General features: G+C 42.8%; 1 protein-coding gene across 2 annotated transcripts in view; it reads right to left on the bottom strand.

Moving 5' to 3' along the window:
- Positions 1 to 2,519: 2,519 nt before the first annotated feature.
- MTNR1B (melatonin receptor 1B) overlaps positions 2,520 to 14,464 on the bottom strand; it is a 39,432-nt gene continuing 27,487 nt past the window's right edge. The window contains exon 2 of one of the 2 annotated variants that reach the window (XM_076328320.1): positions 2,520 to 3,859. In XM_076328320.1, the coding sequence (XP_076184435.1) occupies positions 2,991 to 3,859 (869 nt within the window). In that variant the 3' untranslated portion in view covers positions 2,520 to 2,990. The remainder of the gene's footprint in view (positions 3,860 to 14,464) is intronic. The other variant, XM_076328321.1, reaches the window with a different exon arrangement.

Below are 14,464 nucleotides of genomic sequence, written 5' to 3' on the forward strand. Positions count from 1 at the left end.
TCACTATGAGGGTGGTGAGGCACTAGAACAGGTTTCCCAGAGAAGCTGTGGATGCCCCCTCCCTGGAAGTGTTCAAGGCCAGGTTGGACGAGGCACTGAGCAACCTGATCTAGTGGAAGGTGTCCCTGCCCATGGCAAGCGAGTTGGGAACTAGATGATCCTTAAGGTCCGTTCCAACCCAAACCATTCTATGATTCTATGTTTCTATTCTATTACTTGCGTGAGCTTCATTTAGGATCGTTGAGGAGGTACCAGCACAAGGATTCTTAAAGGTGATCTTTAATTTTTAATGTGCAGAGATAATTTCTAAAATGATTTCATAAAAATTTCAAATCTTCCCCTGAATATGCAGAATGATAGCTGCTCACTTTTATGGCCAAGCAAGTGGTAACAATGTTTATAATTTTTTTATGGAGCTAAAACAATAACGGGAATTTGATCCAAATTCTGGACTCTATTCTGATTCATGTCAGCAAGTGATAAACCAAAGTCAATCAATTTACTTCTAATACTAGTTCATCTACAAGTCAGGCAGCAAATTTTGACTTTCAAGTCACAATTTTGAGTATTCATAGAATTCAGAAAAAGCAGGATTGTCAATGAAGCAAACTTGATGTCCTTTCCTGAAAGTTTCTCAGACTCTTGAAACTCCTTATTTACTCTGGGGGAAGTTTCACATGTAGACATACATGTATATTAGTTCTGTGTTCAGTACCTTGGTGTGGAAGTCATGAGGAAAGACAACACATATCAAAACAGTGTCAGACTTACTTACAAAATTATGTTCCAAGTAGAACCTACCTATTAATGGTTGCTACTTTTAGCTACAATATTTTTAGTATCTACCACCAGGTTAAATTTGTCCCGTCTCTTTCTTACCCCTATTCACAAAGTTTTCAGCTTTCATAAGGCTACTACTCTATGAGTCCTAGGGTACTGAATTTCAGAGATTATCAGAAATTATCTGAAGAACATGAAAGAAGCTAGAAGAATCATCACATTTGTTACTTTGCTGTACTTTACATAGACTTTTGGCAAGCAAATAAAACATTTTAAATGCTGTGGTTCTTTGATGTTTTTCCATAAGTATAGCAACATAAAGGTGATCTTTAATACGTCTTTATGGCTTCAGGAGCAGTATATTGGCTGTACAAATTAACATTACTACAGAAATACATTTCATAATAGCCAAGTCGGGAAACCCAAACTGGAATGTGGTAGCAACCTGAATTCCTCCTTTTCCTATTTCAATACCTGACATGGATTTACCTCTCCCCTGAACAGCACTACTGAGAGTAATGTGCATTTCAGGTCTAATGATAAAATAGCATCACTGACTGTGTGTTTGCACACAGATCCCTAATCTGATTTAGAGAGAATGCAAACCACATTGTGTAAAATACTGTGATGCTATGGGGTATAGCCCAGATTGTAATCTGATCTGTACTGTCACTGTTACAATGTGTTACCTGAAAAAGAAGAAATCCAGTTTGAATTTGAGCTGAGTTTGAAAAGAAAATGGAAAATCATCCTTTTATTTTATGGACTGTGAAAATATTAACTGTAGGTACACTAATTATGGGATTGAGATTACCTATCTTTGCCTGAAATGTGTCTACATGAGCTGCCTGATCTCCGTTACAGTCAATGAAGATACAGTCAGTGAGTTCTGTTGATCAGTTCCCCTGACCAATAAAGATGCCTGTTTCAAAATAAAATTAATAATTTCCTAGAACTCCATGGACTACAGTGGGAATTTAGAATATAAATCATGTGCAAACACCTACACTGGAGACATCCCAAATTAGGCAAGATAAATTCCAGTGTAGCTATCCAAAGTGAGGTGTTTGAACTAGTAATCAAAGCTTCTTCTAAAGTCAATGAAAGGAGACCAGCACCTCCACAAAGCAATTAATCTCATCCTTGGATGTGTGTTTATAACAGATGGAAGGAAACATATCTCCACTACAGGGAACCTTGAAGGTTAGCTTAGATTAGACACCAACAGTGGATTTTGTTCAAGATTAGATGTAGACATGTGAGGCAAGTATCTCAGCTACCGTTGTAGTCAAAAGGGCTTCTTCTTTTGGTCTAGCATCATTTGAGATGATTTAGGATATCCTGCCTGGTGTCCAGGTGCCACTCCAGATGATCACAGGTCATATGCCATAATTTCCAGCCTGTTGCAAATGTGTAAGGTGTGCTAAAGTGCATCAAATTACATTGGATGTATATATTTAGGTAAATAAATGGGGTACAATGAAAATATAATCCTCTCTAAAGGAAGAATATTGCGTAAAGTAAATGTGTAAGAAATCAACCATTTGTATTATGTTATCTAGCATAAAATCGACCACAGAAGATGAACAGAGTAGATACATGTATTCCTAATCTCAGTGTATGTAAGTATGAAAAACCTGTGAGGAAAGGCTCTAATGTTAATATTTGCTTTTACACAAACATTCTTCTCTCAAATTTACAAGTTTGATTCAAAGATACTACTACTGCCACCAGTACACGCACAGAAATGTGGTTTGGCTTATGTGTGGAAAACAGAGTATCTGCTTCACCCTCTTTGTTCAGATACAGGAGGGAGGAAAATATCACTCCGCTGCCTTGATGAGCTGCTGCCCACATAGACAAGGACTGTCACTACATCTTCTAAGAAATGAATCCTGACCTTGTATAAAGAATGCAAAACTCCCACTGAAGTAAAAAAATTCCTCATTCATATGTCTGGGAGCAGAATTCAGCTCTCAGAACTAAAACAGCTTGCACTCACCTGCTGCTTTAATTCTGAAATGCGTTTTCAATTGACAACTTGTATAAATAATTAATTGAGAGCAATGTGCTTTATCAAGAAGACAGTATTCCAGTCACAAAGTGCCATCCAAATGGAAAGCCCCCAAAAGCAAGCAAGAATGGCCAGAACATTACAACTATATTCTTGGAGTTCTCCATGACAGACTCTTGCATTGACTATTACATATTTACAAGGTATCAGTTTTCATTTGGTCATTATTGTTTAAAGCAGGGGAAGGCTTGCTCTGCTGACCATCAGTTCCTCCTTTGGATGTGTCCTGGAAGAAAAGCCTTGGCATCCACAGTGACACTAAAATTTGTTTGTATTCATTCCGAAAATTCTGGTTAAGAAGTCCATATATTATTGCATTAAGGCAGCTGTTGAAATAGGCCATGAAGTAGCTTATAATGAATAACCATTCAGGAACTTTTGGTGCCATTTCCATAGGATCGATGGCTACAGCCAGTCCAATGAAGTTTAGAGGTGCCCAGCAAAAGGCAAAAATCACAAAAACCACAAACATGGTAACGAAGTTTCTGAAGTCACTTGGCTTCAGTCTTGGCTTTGTTTCTGACTTGACTCGTCTTCTAACTTGAAGCACTAAAACCCAAATTCGAAGGTAGCAGAAGCTCACAATGGTGATAGGGACGATGAAGTGAACTACCACAACAGCTATTGTGTAGGAGGAGCTTGCAGTCTGAACAAATGTGCATGAATAGATGCGTGGATCATACTTTAAAGAGCCAACAAAAAAATTTGGCACAGTTGCAATTACTGTTAATACCCAGACTAAGGAGACGTACAGCATTGTGTTCCAACAGCTGTACACTTTGTCATAGGCAAAACTATGACATATATAGCAATATCGGTTTATTGCAATTGCTGTGATGTTGAAAATAGAGCCTATTACACTTAGACCCATCACAAAGCCACTCACTTTACAGTGCATTTCACCCAAAGTCCATCCATTGTGGAAAATAGCTAAAAGCACCAGTGGGTATGGATACAAGGCCACCACCAGATCAGCCAAAGCCAGGCTCACCACGAATGCATTACCTGGGGAAAAAGAAAAATACATAGACATAAGTCTGAAAGCAAGCATAGTCGTGAATAAGAAGAAAATATGATATATTATTTTGGATATCTGCAATGCTAAATTATTGATGATGTCAGCAAGCAGCAGGTATATAGAACCAATAGGTCTGTATGGGAAATAATTTTACAATTCAACTTAGAACAGCATGGAAATACCTGCAGCAACATGGTATTTCAAATCTGTTGGTGACTTCATTATGCCCTCCTTTCTATTTTAATCTTTAATAAACATAATCATCAGCGGGCCATTACATAGGCATGTGTTGAGCTGTTTCAGTGTAGCTAACTCCACAGCTGGATCGAATAAAGTGAAAAAGAAAAAAAGTCTAAATTGTGCTAGGTAGGCAGGCTATTATGCCATTCTAACATCACTGGAATACAACAGGCTCGACAGGTATCAAGGGAAGGGATATGCAAGGACTAGGTCTGTAGGGATTAGAAGGTTGTGTTGGTTTATGTCTAAATTGCTACACAATAGTCTGTAGTATAGATATTTTCTGCAGGAATGGCCTATCCATACCACAGTTATTTTCCCATTGGATTGACTAAGAAAGAGTGAATTGCCTTCACCACCCTCTGTAGAAAGGCATATTTAATTATACAAAGGAAAAATGCATGAATGCAAGAGAAAATATTCAAATTCATGGAAGGAGCCTTTAGATCCTTTTCTGCTGATGATGTTTAAAGAAGTTTTAGTGATATCATTGAGACTTATTGTCTTGTGATATGGTTGAGACTTATTGTCTCTCTTTAAACAATGTCCTTTTCATCAGTTTGAAATTTCTGGACATTATATCTAAGGATACTTTAATAACATAGTGAGATAGTAAACCATATTCCTGAAAAATTAGATTCTTACCATGGTAAGTAGTGCCTTCCTTGGTTTTTAAGAAAAATGTGAAATCATTCTCTAGGAACTCCCCAAGAGACAGAAAATAAAGGTACTAACTTTAGATTCTTGGCATTTAGGTAGCATAAAACACATTTCTGGTTTGCATACTCACTTTTTTGCTTTAAGTCCTTCACAGCATGAACAGATGCGCAAAAAACCCGAGTAGCTTTTAAAATTGTGTGTAGAATGTAATTATTTTTTGAAAAGAGCAATTAGATGCTCATCCTACAAATTCTGAGCTTTCTAGCCCTCATCTAGGAAAGCAGTTCTCCATTTAATTTTAAGCACAGAAATAATGCTGTGGATAAGGATGTCATTAGCTGGGAGCCAGAAAACCAACAACCCTGTAGGATTAAACTGTTTGCTCCACCTGCTCTGTATCTGTCGCTTGCTTAACCTGAATTAAGGAATGGGGAGCTCTCTTTCTCCCAGGGGAAGACCATGCTCATCAGAATTTGCACAACAGCTAGTGAACTTAACAGAAAGCAGGATTATCCATCTGTAGCTACAGGAATATGGCTCATCTCAGGAATGGTGTACAACTTATTTTACATGGTTCCTTGTTATACATTTAGCAGCCTGTCTCACACTCTCTTTATACTTCAAAGGCCACACAAGTGTTATCATAGCTACAGTTCACTGTAAGGCAATTCCATGCTATTTGTCTTAGAAGTAGGATGTGAAACCAATAGCACTGTTGTTGTTTGTGTCCTCCCAAGTCACAGTCACTCCCTGCTTTAGGGTTGAGGGGGTTCTGTTTGAGTGTGTTTTTGGACCTGCACAAGGAGACATTTCGTGCTGACTTTATATCTGCTATACTGAATACAATTCAGTAATGTCATGCTGTTGTGAAAAAGGCAAACATAGTTTTCAGATGCATAACCAGAACTCTTTGAAAACACATAAAGTAATTTTTATGTCTTACTCAGGATTGCTAAGGCATTAGAAAAATGTCTCCAGTTTGGGGCTTTGCACTTCAAGAAAGAAGCAAACCCTAATTAGAGCTAATCTAGAGCAAAGCAAATATCTACTAGTTTTACGATCTGTGAGGAAAAAATGGAACAAACTAGGGAGAAGATTGAAGGGGACATGATAACCTCAAATAAGTGAAGCAGGAAGGATATAATCCATTCTCATGACTGTGGTGAACACAAACAAGCTTCAGTCGCGACAAGGAAGTTTCAGATTAGACATTGAGAAAAACATTTTAATGGCAAGAAGGAGGAAGTGTGGGAACATCTTGCTTTAAGTCTGCCATTGGAGGTTGAAGAAAAAGTTCAATAAACATTTGTCAGTACTGGCCTAGGTACAGCTGATCCCTGTTTTGAGCATAGGAAGGGTGAGATGACTTTGAAGGCTTTTTCTAGCCATATGATAAATAGGATAAAAGACAAGACTAACAAAAGGAGCAGGAGCATCTTTATCAGAATGTATTTACATCGTGGCAACAAGAATTTCTCTGATGTTTTTTCATCACTGTATCTGACATTAGAAGATAGAGAAGTCAGGAGAAAGAAAGAAAAAAAATACGTTTTTCTGTTTTAGAATGCCTTTTGAAGAAAGATAGAGTTTAGTATCAGGTGTGTGTTAAAATTAGTCTAATCTCTAAGGTCTCCCAGCATCAGCTTATACCTAAAATGTAATTGTTCAGTAAAAATCAAGTGGGCATTCAGCTCTTTCAATCATATTTGGAAATTTACTGTAAAGTATATTTGACAAGAGAATTTCAAAATTGTGTGTGTAATTTAGGACTTCTTGAAAATTCCAGCTGCAATGAATAATGATGGTTAGCAATGAACTTGTCGAAAATATAATATACCACTTTACAACATATAAGAAAAAAGGTGCAATATCTATAAAGACCTCAAGTGATCTGTCACTTTTATGGCTGTTTACAGGGTAGGGTGTTCACACTGTGCACTGCAAAGTAAGGTCCAATGTTTTCTTCTATTTGGCTGACTGTGGGATGAAATTTAATATTATATTACTGCAATGAAAAATCTACAAAAGTAGAGAGAAACTTTTCTAATTCATAAAAAATACATAAACAACATTTTGAGAAATCAAAGACCTTAGATGTCTTTTAAGTGCTTGGAGAAAGCAAATGTTCCTTGATACACATAAGACACAGAATTTGGAGTGGCTATAATTACATTAATAAGATAATCAAAGAGGTAACTTTTTGCTATCTGTAAAAAAATAGAAACTACAGAATGCTCATCTAGTTGGAATTATCATAATTATTTCCATAATTTACCCAATGGACTTTGTTTCTAGATTTCAGTTTCATCAGACAGAAGATTATATACATTTATAAGGAACACATTTGCTCACTGGAATGGAAAGACTCCTTAATTACAAGCAGTAGCTACTAAAAGCCAAACATCTAGCCAGGGACTCAAAAAGATACACACCTGTACTGTTTTAAACATTGATAGTTGGGTGCATAGAAAAGAAAGTAAGTTCTGATATTGACTTTGAGTGCAATGGAACTAGATTGAGGCATTCTTGCATATTGGTTTTCTTACCCCAATTAACAGGAAAAAGGGAACTTTCACACCCTCTTGCAATCTTGATGTGACTTGATATTGTAGGAATTTAATCACAGAACAAACTCTTTCGTAAGGTCAGGACATTTAAGGGCTAAGCATCTGCCTTCTGAAAAGACAATTGAGTTCTAATGTCTCTACAAAGCCCAGAAGCAATTGCAACTACCAACCATTTTTTTAAAGGTTTTGCTTCTTTCTTTGATTTCAAACTGGCTAAAATGATTAATTATATATCATGGCATTTTACTTTTTATCGGATGGTGTTTTGGTTGTTACACATTTGTTTAACAAGTTGTTAAACATTATAGAATCATAGAATCATTGAGGTTGGAAAAGACCTCTAAGATCATTGAGTCCAACCGTCGACCCAACACCACCATGTCCACTAAACCATGTCCCTAAGTGCCTCATCTACAGGTCTCTTAAATACCTCCAGGGATGGGGACTCCACCACTTCCCTGGGCAGCCTGTTCCAATGTTTCACCACTCTTTCAGTAAAGAAATTTTTCCTCACATCCAATCTAAACCTCCCCTGCCGCAACTTGAGGCCATTTCCTCTTGTCCTATTGCTAGTTACTTGGGAGAAGAGACCGACACCCACCTCACTACAACCTCCTTTCAGGGAGTTGTAGAGAGCGATGAGGTCTCCCCTCAGCCTCCTTTTCTCCAGGCTAAACAACCCCAGTTCCCTCAGCCACTCCTCATAAGACTTGTTCTCCAGACCCCTCACCAGCCTCGTTGCCCTTCTCTGGACACGCTCCAGCACCTCGACGTCCTTCTTGTAGTGAGGGGCCCAAAACTGAACACAGTATTCGAGGTGCGGCCTCACCAGGGCCGAGTACAGGGGCACGATCACTTCCCTACTCCTGCTGGCCACACTATTTCTGATACAGGCCAGGATGCCATTGGCCTTCTTGGCCACCTGGGCACACTGACGGCTCATGTTCAGCTGGCTGTCAACCAACACCCCCAGGTCCTTTTCCAACAGGCAGCTTTCCAGCCACTCTTCCCCAAGCCTGTAGCGCTGCATGGGGTTGTTGTGGCCAAAGTGCAGGACCCGGCACTTGGCCTTGTTGAACCTCATACAGTTGGTCTGGGCCCATCGATCCAGCCTGTCCAGGTCCCTCTGCAGAGCCTTCCTACCCTCAAGCAGATCAACACTCCCGCCCAACTTGGTGTCGTCTGCAAACTTACTGAGGGTGCACTCAATCCCCTCATCCAGATCATCGATAAAGATATTGAACAAGACCAGCCCCAAAACTGAGCCCTAGGGAACACCGCTCGTGACCGGCCACCAACTGGATTGAACTCCATTCACCACCACTCTCTGGGCCCGGCCGTCCAGCCACTTTTTTATCCAGCACAGAGTACACCTGTCTAAGCTGTGAGCCGCCAGCTTCTCTAGGAGAATGCTGTGGGAGACGGTGTCAAAGGCCTTACTGAAGTCCAGGTAGACCACATCCACAGCCTTTCCCTCATCCACTAGGCGGGTCACCTGGTCATAGAAGGAGATCAGGTTGGTCAAGCAGAACCTGCCTCTCATGAACCCATGCTGGCTAGGCCGGATCCCCTGGTTGTCCCGCACATGCCTTGTGAGCGCCCTCAAGATGAACTGCTCCATAATCTTCCCCGGCACCGAGGTCAGGCTGACAGGCCTGTAGTTCCCCGCATCCTCCTTCTGGCCCTTCTTGTAGATGGGCGTCACATTGGCAAGCCTCCAGTCGTCCGGGACCTCCCCCGTTAACCAGGACTGCTGATAAATGATGGAGAGTGGCTTGGCGAGCACCTCCGCCAGCTCCCTCAGCACTCTCGGGTGGATCCCATCCGGCCCCATAGACTTGTGAGCGTCCAGGTGGCGTAGCAGGTCATTGACTGCTTCCTCTTGGATTATGGGGGGTTCATCCTGCTCGCCGTCCCTGTCTTCCAGCTCAGGGGGCCGAGTATCCTGAGGATAACTGGTCTGCCTGTTAAAGACTGAGGCAAAGAAGGCATTGAGTACCTCAGCCTTTTCCTCATCCTCGGTGACAATGTTCCCCCCCGCATCCAATAAGGGATGAAGATTCTCCTTAGCTCTCTTCTTGTCATTAATATATTTGTAAAAGCTTTTTTTGTTGTCTCTAACGACAGCGGCCAGATTGCGTTCTAGCTGGGCTTTTGCCTTTCTCATTTCTTCTCTGCACGACCTAACGAGATCCCTGTACTCTTCTTGAGTCGCCTGCCCCTTCTTCCACAAGCGGTAAACTCTCCTTTTTTTCCTGAGTCCCAGCAAGAGCTCCCCATTCAGCCAGGCCCGTCGTCTTCCCCGCCTGTTCTTCTTACGGTGTCCAGGGACAGCCTGCTCCTGCGCCTTTAAGACTTCCTTCTTGAAGATCGTCCAGCCTTCCTGGACCCCTTTGCCCTTCAGGACCGTCTCCCAAGGGACTCTCTCAACCAGCGTCCTGAACAGGCCAAAGTCCGCCCTCCGGAAGTCCATGGTTGCGGTTTTGCTGGCCCCCCTCCTTACTTCACCAAGAATCAAGAATTCCACCACTTCATGGTCGCTAAGCCCAAGATGGCCTCCGACCACCACATCTCCCACCAGTCCTTCTCTGTTTGTAAACAGCAGGTCAAGCAAGGCACCTCCCCTGGTAGGCTCACTTACCAGCTGTGTCAGGAAGTTGTCTTCCACACACTCCAGGAACCTCCTAGACTGTTTCCTCTCTGCTGTGTTGTATTTCCAGCAGACGTCCAGGAAGTTGAAGTCCCCCACGAGAACAAGGGCTAGCGATTGAGAGACTTGTGCCAGCCGCTTGTAGAACACTTCATCCGCCCCTTCATCCTGGTTGGGTGGTCTATAACAGACTCCCAGCAGGATATCTGCCTCGTTGGCCTTCTCCCTCATCCTTACCCATAAACACTCGACCGTATCATCATCATCACAATCGTTGAGCTCTATACAATTGAAACACTCCCTAACATACAGGGCCACCCCACTGCCTCTCCTTCCTCGCCTGTCCCTTCTGAAGAGTCTATAGCCGTCCATTGCAGCACTCCAATCATGAGAGTCACCCCACCATGTTTCTGTGATGGCGAATAAGTCATATCTCTCCTGCTGCACAATGGCTTCCAGCTCCTCCTGTTTGCCACCCATGCTGCGTGCATTGGTGTAGATGCACTTGAGCTGGGCTATCGATTTCACCCCCGGCATCGGCATGCCACCCCTAGGCTCATCTCTAGTGAGCCTGGTTTTATCCCCTTCCCCCTTCAAACCTAGTTTAAAGCCCTCTCAATGAGCCCTGCCAATTCATGAGCCATGATTCTTTTCCCCCTGTGAGACAGCTGAACTCCGTCTGTCACCAGCAGGCCCGGTGCCGTGTAAACCTCCCCATGATCAAAAAAGCCAAAATTCCTCCGATGGCACCAGCCCCTGAGCCACGTGTTGATCAGGTGTGTTTTCCTGCTCCTTTCAGTATTCTTCCCTGCCACTGTAGGGATTGAGGAAGACACTACCTGTGCTCCTGATCCTTCAACCAGTCGCTCCAGTGCCCTGAAGTCCCTTTTGATCGCTTCAGGACTTTTCTCTGGAACCTCATCACTGCCAGCCTGTATAACCAGCAGCGGGTAGTAATCGGAAGTCTGTACCAGACCAGGGAGCTTCCTAGTGATGTCTCTGACCCGGGCCCCAGGGAGGCAGCAGACTTCCCTGTGGGATGGGTCTGGTCGGCATATTGGGCCCTCTGTTCCCCTCAGAAGGGCATCGCCTATGACAATTACCCTCCTTTCTTTCTTAGCAGCGGCAGTCATAATGTGTGGGGCTGACTGCCTCACCCTAGGGAACCTCCTGGATGGACCTTCGTCTACATCCTCGTTTGCCTGGCCCTCAAGTTCCAGGGACCCATATCTGTTGTGTAAAGGCAACCAGGAAGGTGAGGGAGGCCGGACGGGGGTTCACCTGGCACCCCAAGCAGGGACCTGTTTCCATTCCCTCCTGTCGCTTAGGTCCCCTCTTCCTACCTGGTGGCAAGAAGGCAGGGGATCCTCTGCTTCTCGCGGAGCCTCCATCTGCTGCCTCTGCCTCAGGGACGGTAGGGTGCGGCTCCACCAATCTATCTCCCTCTCACACTCCCGGATACTCCTCACCCTTTCCACCTCCTCCTTCAGCTCTGCCACCAGGCCGAGCAGATCATCCACCTGGTCACACCGCACACAGGTGGTGTCTCTGCTGCCCTCCGGTACAGCTGACAGGCTCAGGCACTCCCTGCAGCCAGAGACCTGGACAGCTGTATGCTTGCGTGTGAGCTCCGTCTGGGTCACCACATGCCTTCTGGCGACGGCTTTCGGCCGAGTGGAAACCATAGCCGGTCCTCTTCTCAGAAGCCGACGATTACTAGTTGCGTTGGCCTCTAGAGCCAGGAGGGGGGCTGTGCCCTGCCCGCTCGCCTTCCCTGCACGAACTGCCGCGCTCCAGGTCGCTCGCTCTCCCTGGGGCTGCTCTTGTAAGTGAGGGGGTTTGGCTGCCGCCCCTCTTGTCCCCGCCCACGCTGAGTCAGAGCTGCCGCTCATCAGGAGCTCCCTCCTCCGGCTCGGGGAATGGGGGGGCTGGGGCACCCTCTCGCTCCCTGCGCTTTTGCTTTTGCTTTTCGCGGGTTTGGCCGCGGTTATGCCGCTTCGGGAAGGGTCCCCCGGCACGATCCTCCGCTCCAGAGCCCTTCGCCTCGGTGGCTTCGCTGAAATGGCATTGCATACAGACATCACCTTCTTAGCTTTATTTCCCCCTGGCTACAGTCATGTTCATCCTTGTGTACTCTTCTTCTGCACCCATTACTCTTGTCTTCTTTAGCATTCGAAGGCATAGCTTCAAAACAGGAAAACTGTTTCTATGCAGCCTATTGTGCAGACTGTTGCATTTTTCGCTGCCCCCTCCTCTCCTACTATCAAACTTGGGTTGCCATGTAACAACAAATGTAAGGAGTAGGGACAGGCAAGGCAGAAAGTGAATGAATACGACTATAATGTATTGGCAGATTTTTTTAAATACCAAGGATTGATGACTCAGGATAGTTATTTTATTCTTCCATTTACATAACCTAACTTTAAGGGAAAACTCAGAGTCACTTTTGTAGATTTCTTACTTCATTATGTCTTCAGTTGGAATGTAAGTGGAAAACTCTCTGTTTGGGCTTAAGGCTTAAAACCCCCTCTAATAATCAGTACTACTTTTATAATTAAATAGCCTTTTATACTGGCTGAGAATGATAAGAACTAGAGTTTTTCTATGATATCACTCTGACAACTACCTGTAGTTATTTATCTGTACTAAAGGAAGCGGAGCAAGATCTTGACTTTAATGAAGTAAATGAGTCCTATCATTCTATAAAATGAAGCCAATCATTCCTCTGCAGAGTTCACAGTAATAGACATCCCCAAGAAGAAGTTGAACTGACAGACTAGGCATTTCTCTAGTGCTAGCTCACTCTTCACCCCCCCTTTTTTATTCCTCTGCCAGACTCCTGTAACCCCTGTACTCAAAATGAACTTAAAAAGGAGAGTTGTGGAAGGCTTCCAATAGCTTTCTTGTTGTGGTTGGTGTATAAAGACAGAATCTGGGCTCAGTTTCTAGACAGCCTTATAGTCAAAGACACAAGATATCACTTCAAGGGATGCATGGTGTCATCCATTCTGTAAGTTACTTTTTATATAAATACTAAGCATACAAAATGCTTTTTTGCTCTAGTTTTTAAAATGTTCACAAAATACACAAGGTAAGTCTAATCTTTTAGTTCTTTCCTGTAAGTCATTAAAAGAAAAAAAAAAATTTACATTCTTGATTATAATTCCAAATTTCTGCAAGTGATATGCCGCTTGCATACAAAATCCTCCCTCAGCTGTGACATTACCTCTCTCTAATAAAGGTAACCTTGGTCCTGATACTAGGCTTGGTATGGAGGTTGCTGGTGGCTTATAATTTTTGTTTCTGACTGCCAGCAATTTGTGGAAACAAAATGTTAATTTTATAGTTTTAATCTTAATGTTATTGCCTTATATTATATTATATTAGTGTAAATTATCTGCATTTTAGGCCTCTTTAATGACTGCTGAAGTTAATGGGAGAATTGCCATAGACTTAAAGGAGGCATTAATCAGACATAAGAATATAAAGACCTCTTATTAACAAGAATGTGAAATACTGAAAGCATTTGGTCCATATAACAAGAGCAACAACAATGAAAAAAAATGAAGCACTACAACTTTTAAAAGAGCAGATCTTACCTTCAGAGAAAGAGAAATAGCAGTATGTTAATCCCAAGGCATGTTAGCCAGGATTCATTACAGCAAGTGGCTTGTTGGATCTATTGTTTGAGTCTAGACCAACGTGGAGATTGAAGAGGCATATATAACAGCTTGAAGAAAGCAATCAGTCCTTAAGTCAAGAAGGCCATCCCTCTTTAATCTCCCCTTGTCTATAATAGAATAGGAATAGAAACTATGCAGCTCTGATGAAGTATTGTCTTGAACTTTCTTGTGCAATGTCACCTTTTGAGAACCAGGCCTAAATATAACTTCCAGGCTCCAGACCCTACTAAATCCTCCTTAGAGTGAGTCTCAAGGTCTAGACCAGATAAAACAGGAGCATACTCAACTAACAGAAAATTGGTACAAAATTGACTTCACGTGTCTATGTCACCACTCCTGGTTGTGTAAGAATAACCCTGAAACTGAAACTAAGGACCAATTTGCTCAGCCAAACCGTTTAAGTGCAGATTCTTCTAAGCACCAGCCTGAGTGCAAACCTGAGCAAGGTATGAGTGGTTTTCCAGATCAGAGTGCAGGATTTTGGCAAAACAGATGATTACTGTGATGGAACTGTGTAGCTGGTCCCACTCCTGGAGCTTCTTCATTATATGCATGTCCATGTACACACGGATACTTGCTCTTTCTTCAGCTGATTATCTTTCCCAAAATTTCAGTTAGTTTTTGGCATATTTTATGAAAGGATACATAACAAGATAGAAGGTTATGCTTTCAGAGCCAGGATGTCTGCTAAACTTCCAGGTGGTGGCTTTTGAATGGAATCCCTGGCCACTTTATTGCTGGTTCTTGGCGCTGCCAGTGACACCTACATTTTCTGACCTATCATATTTTCCA

This window comes from Aptenodytes patagonicus, chromosome 1, assembly GCF_965638725.1.
Source record: "Aptenodytes patagonicus chromosome 1, bAptPat1.pri.cur, whole genome shotgun sequence".
In the NCBI taxonomy this organism is placed as follows: domain Eukaryota; kingdom Metazoa; phylum Chordata; class Aves; order Sphenisciformes; family Spheniscidae; genus Aptenodytes; species Aptenodytes patagonicus.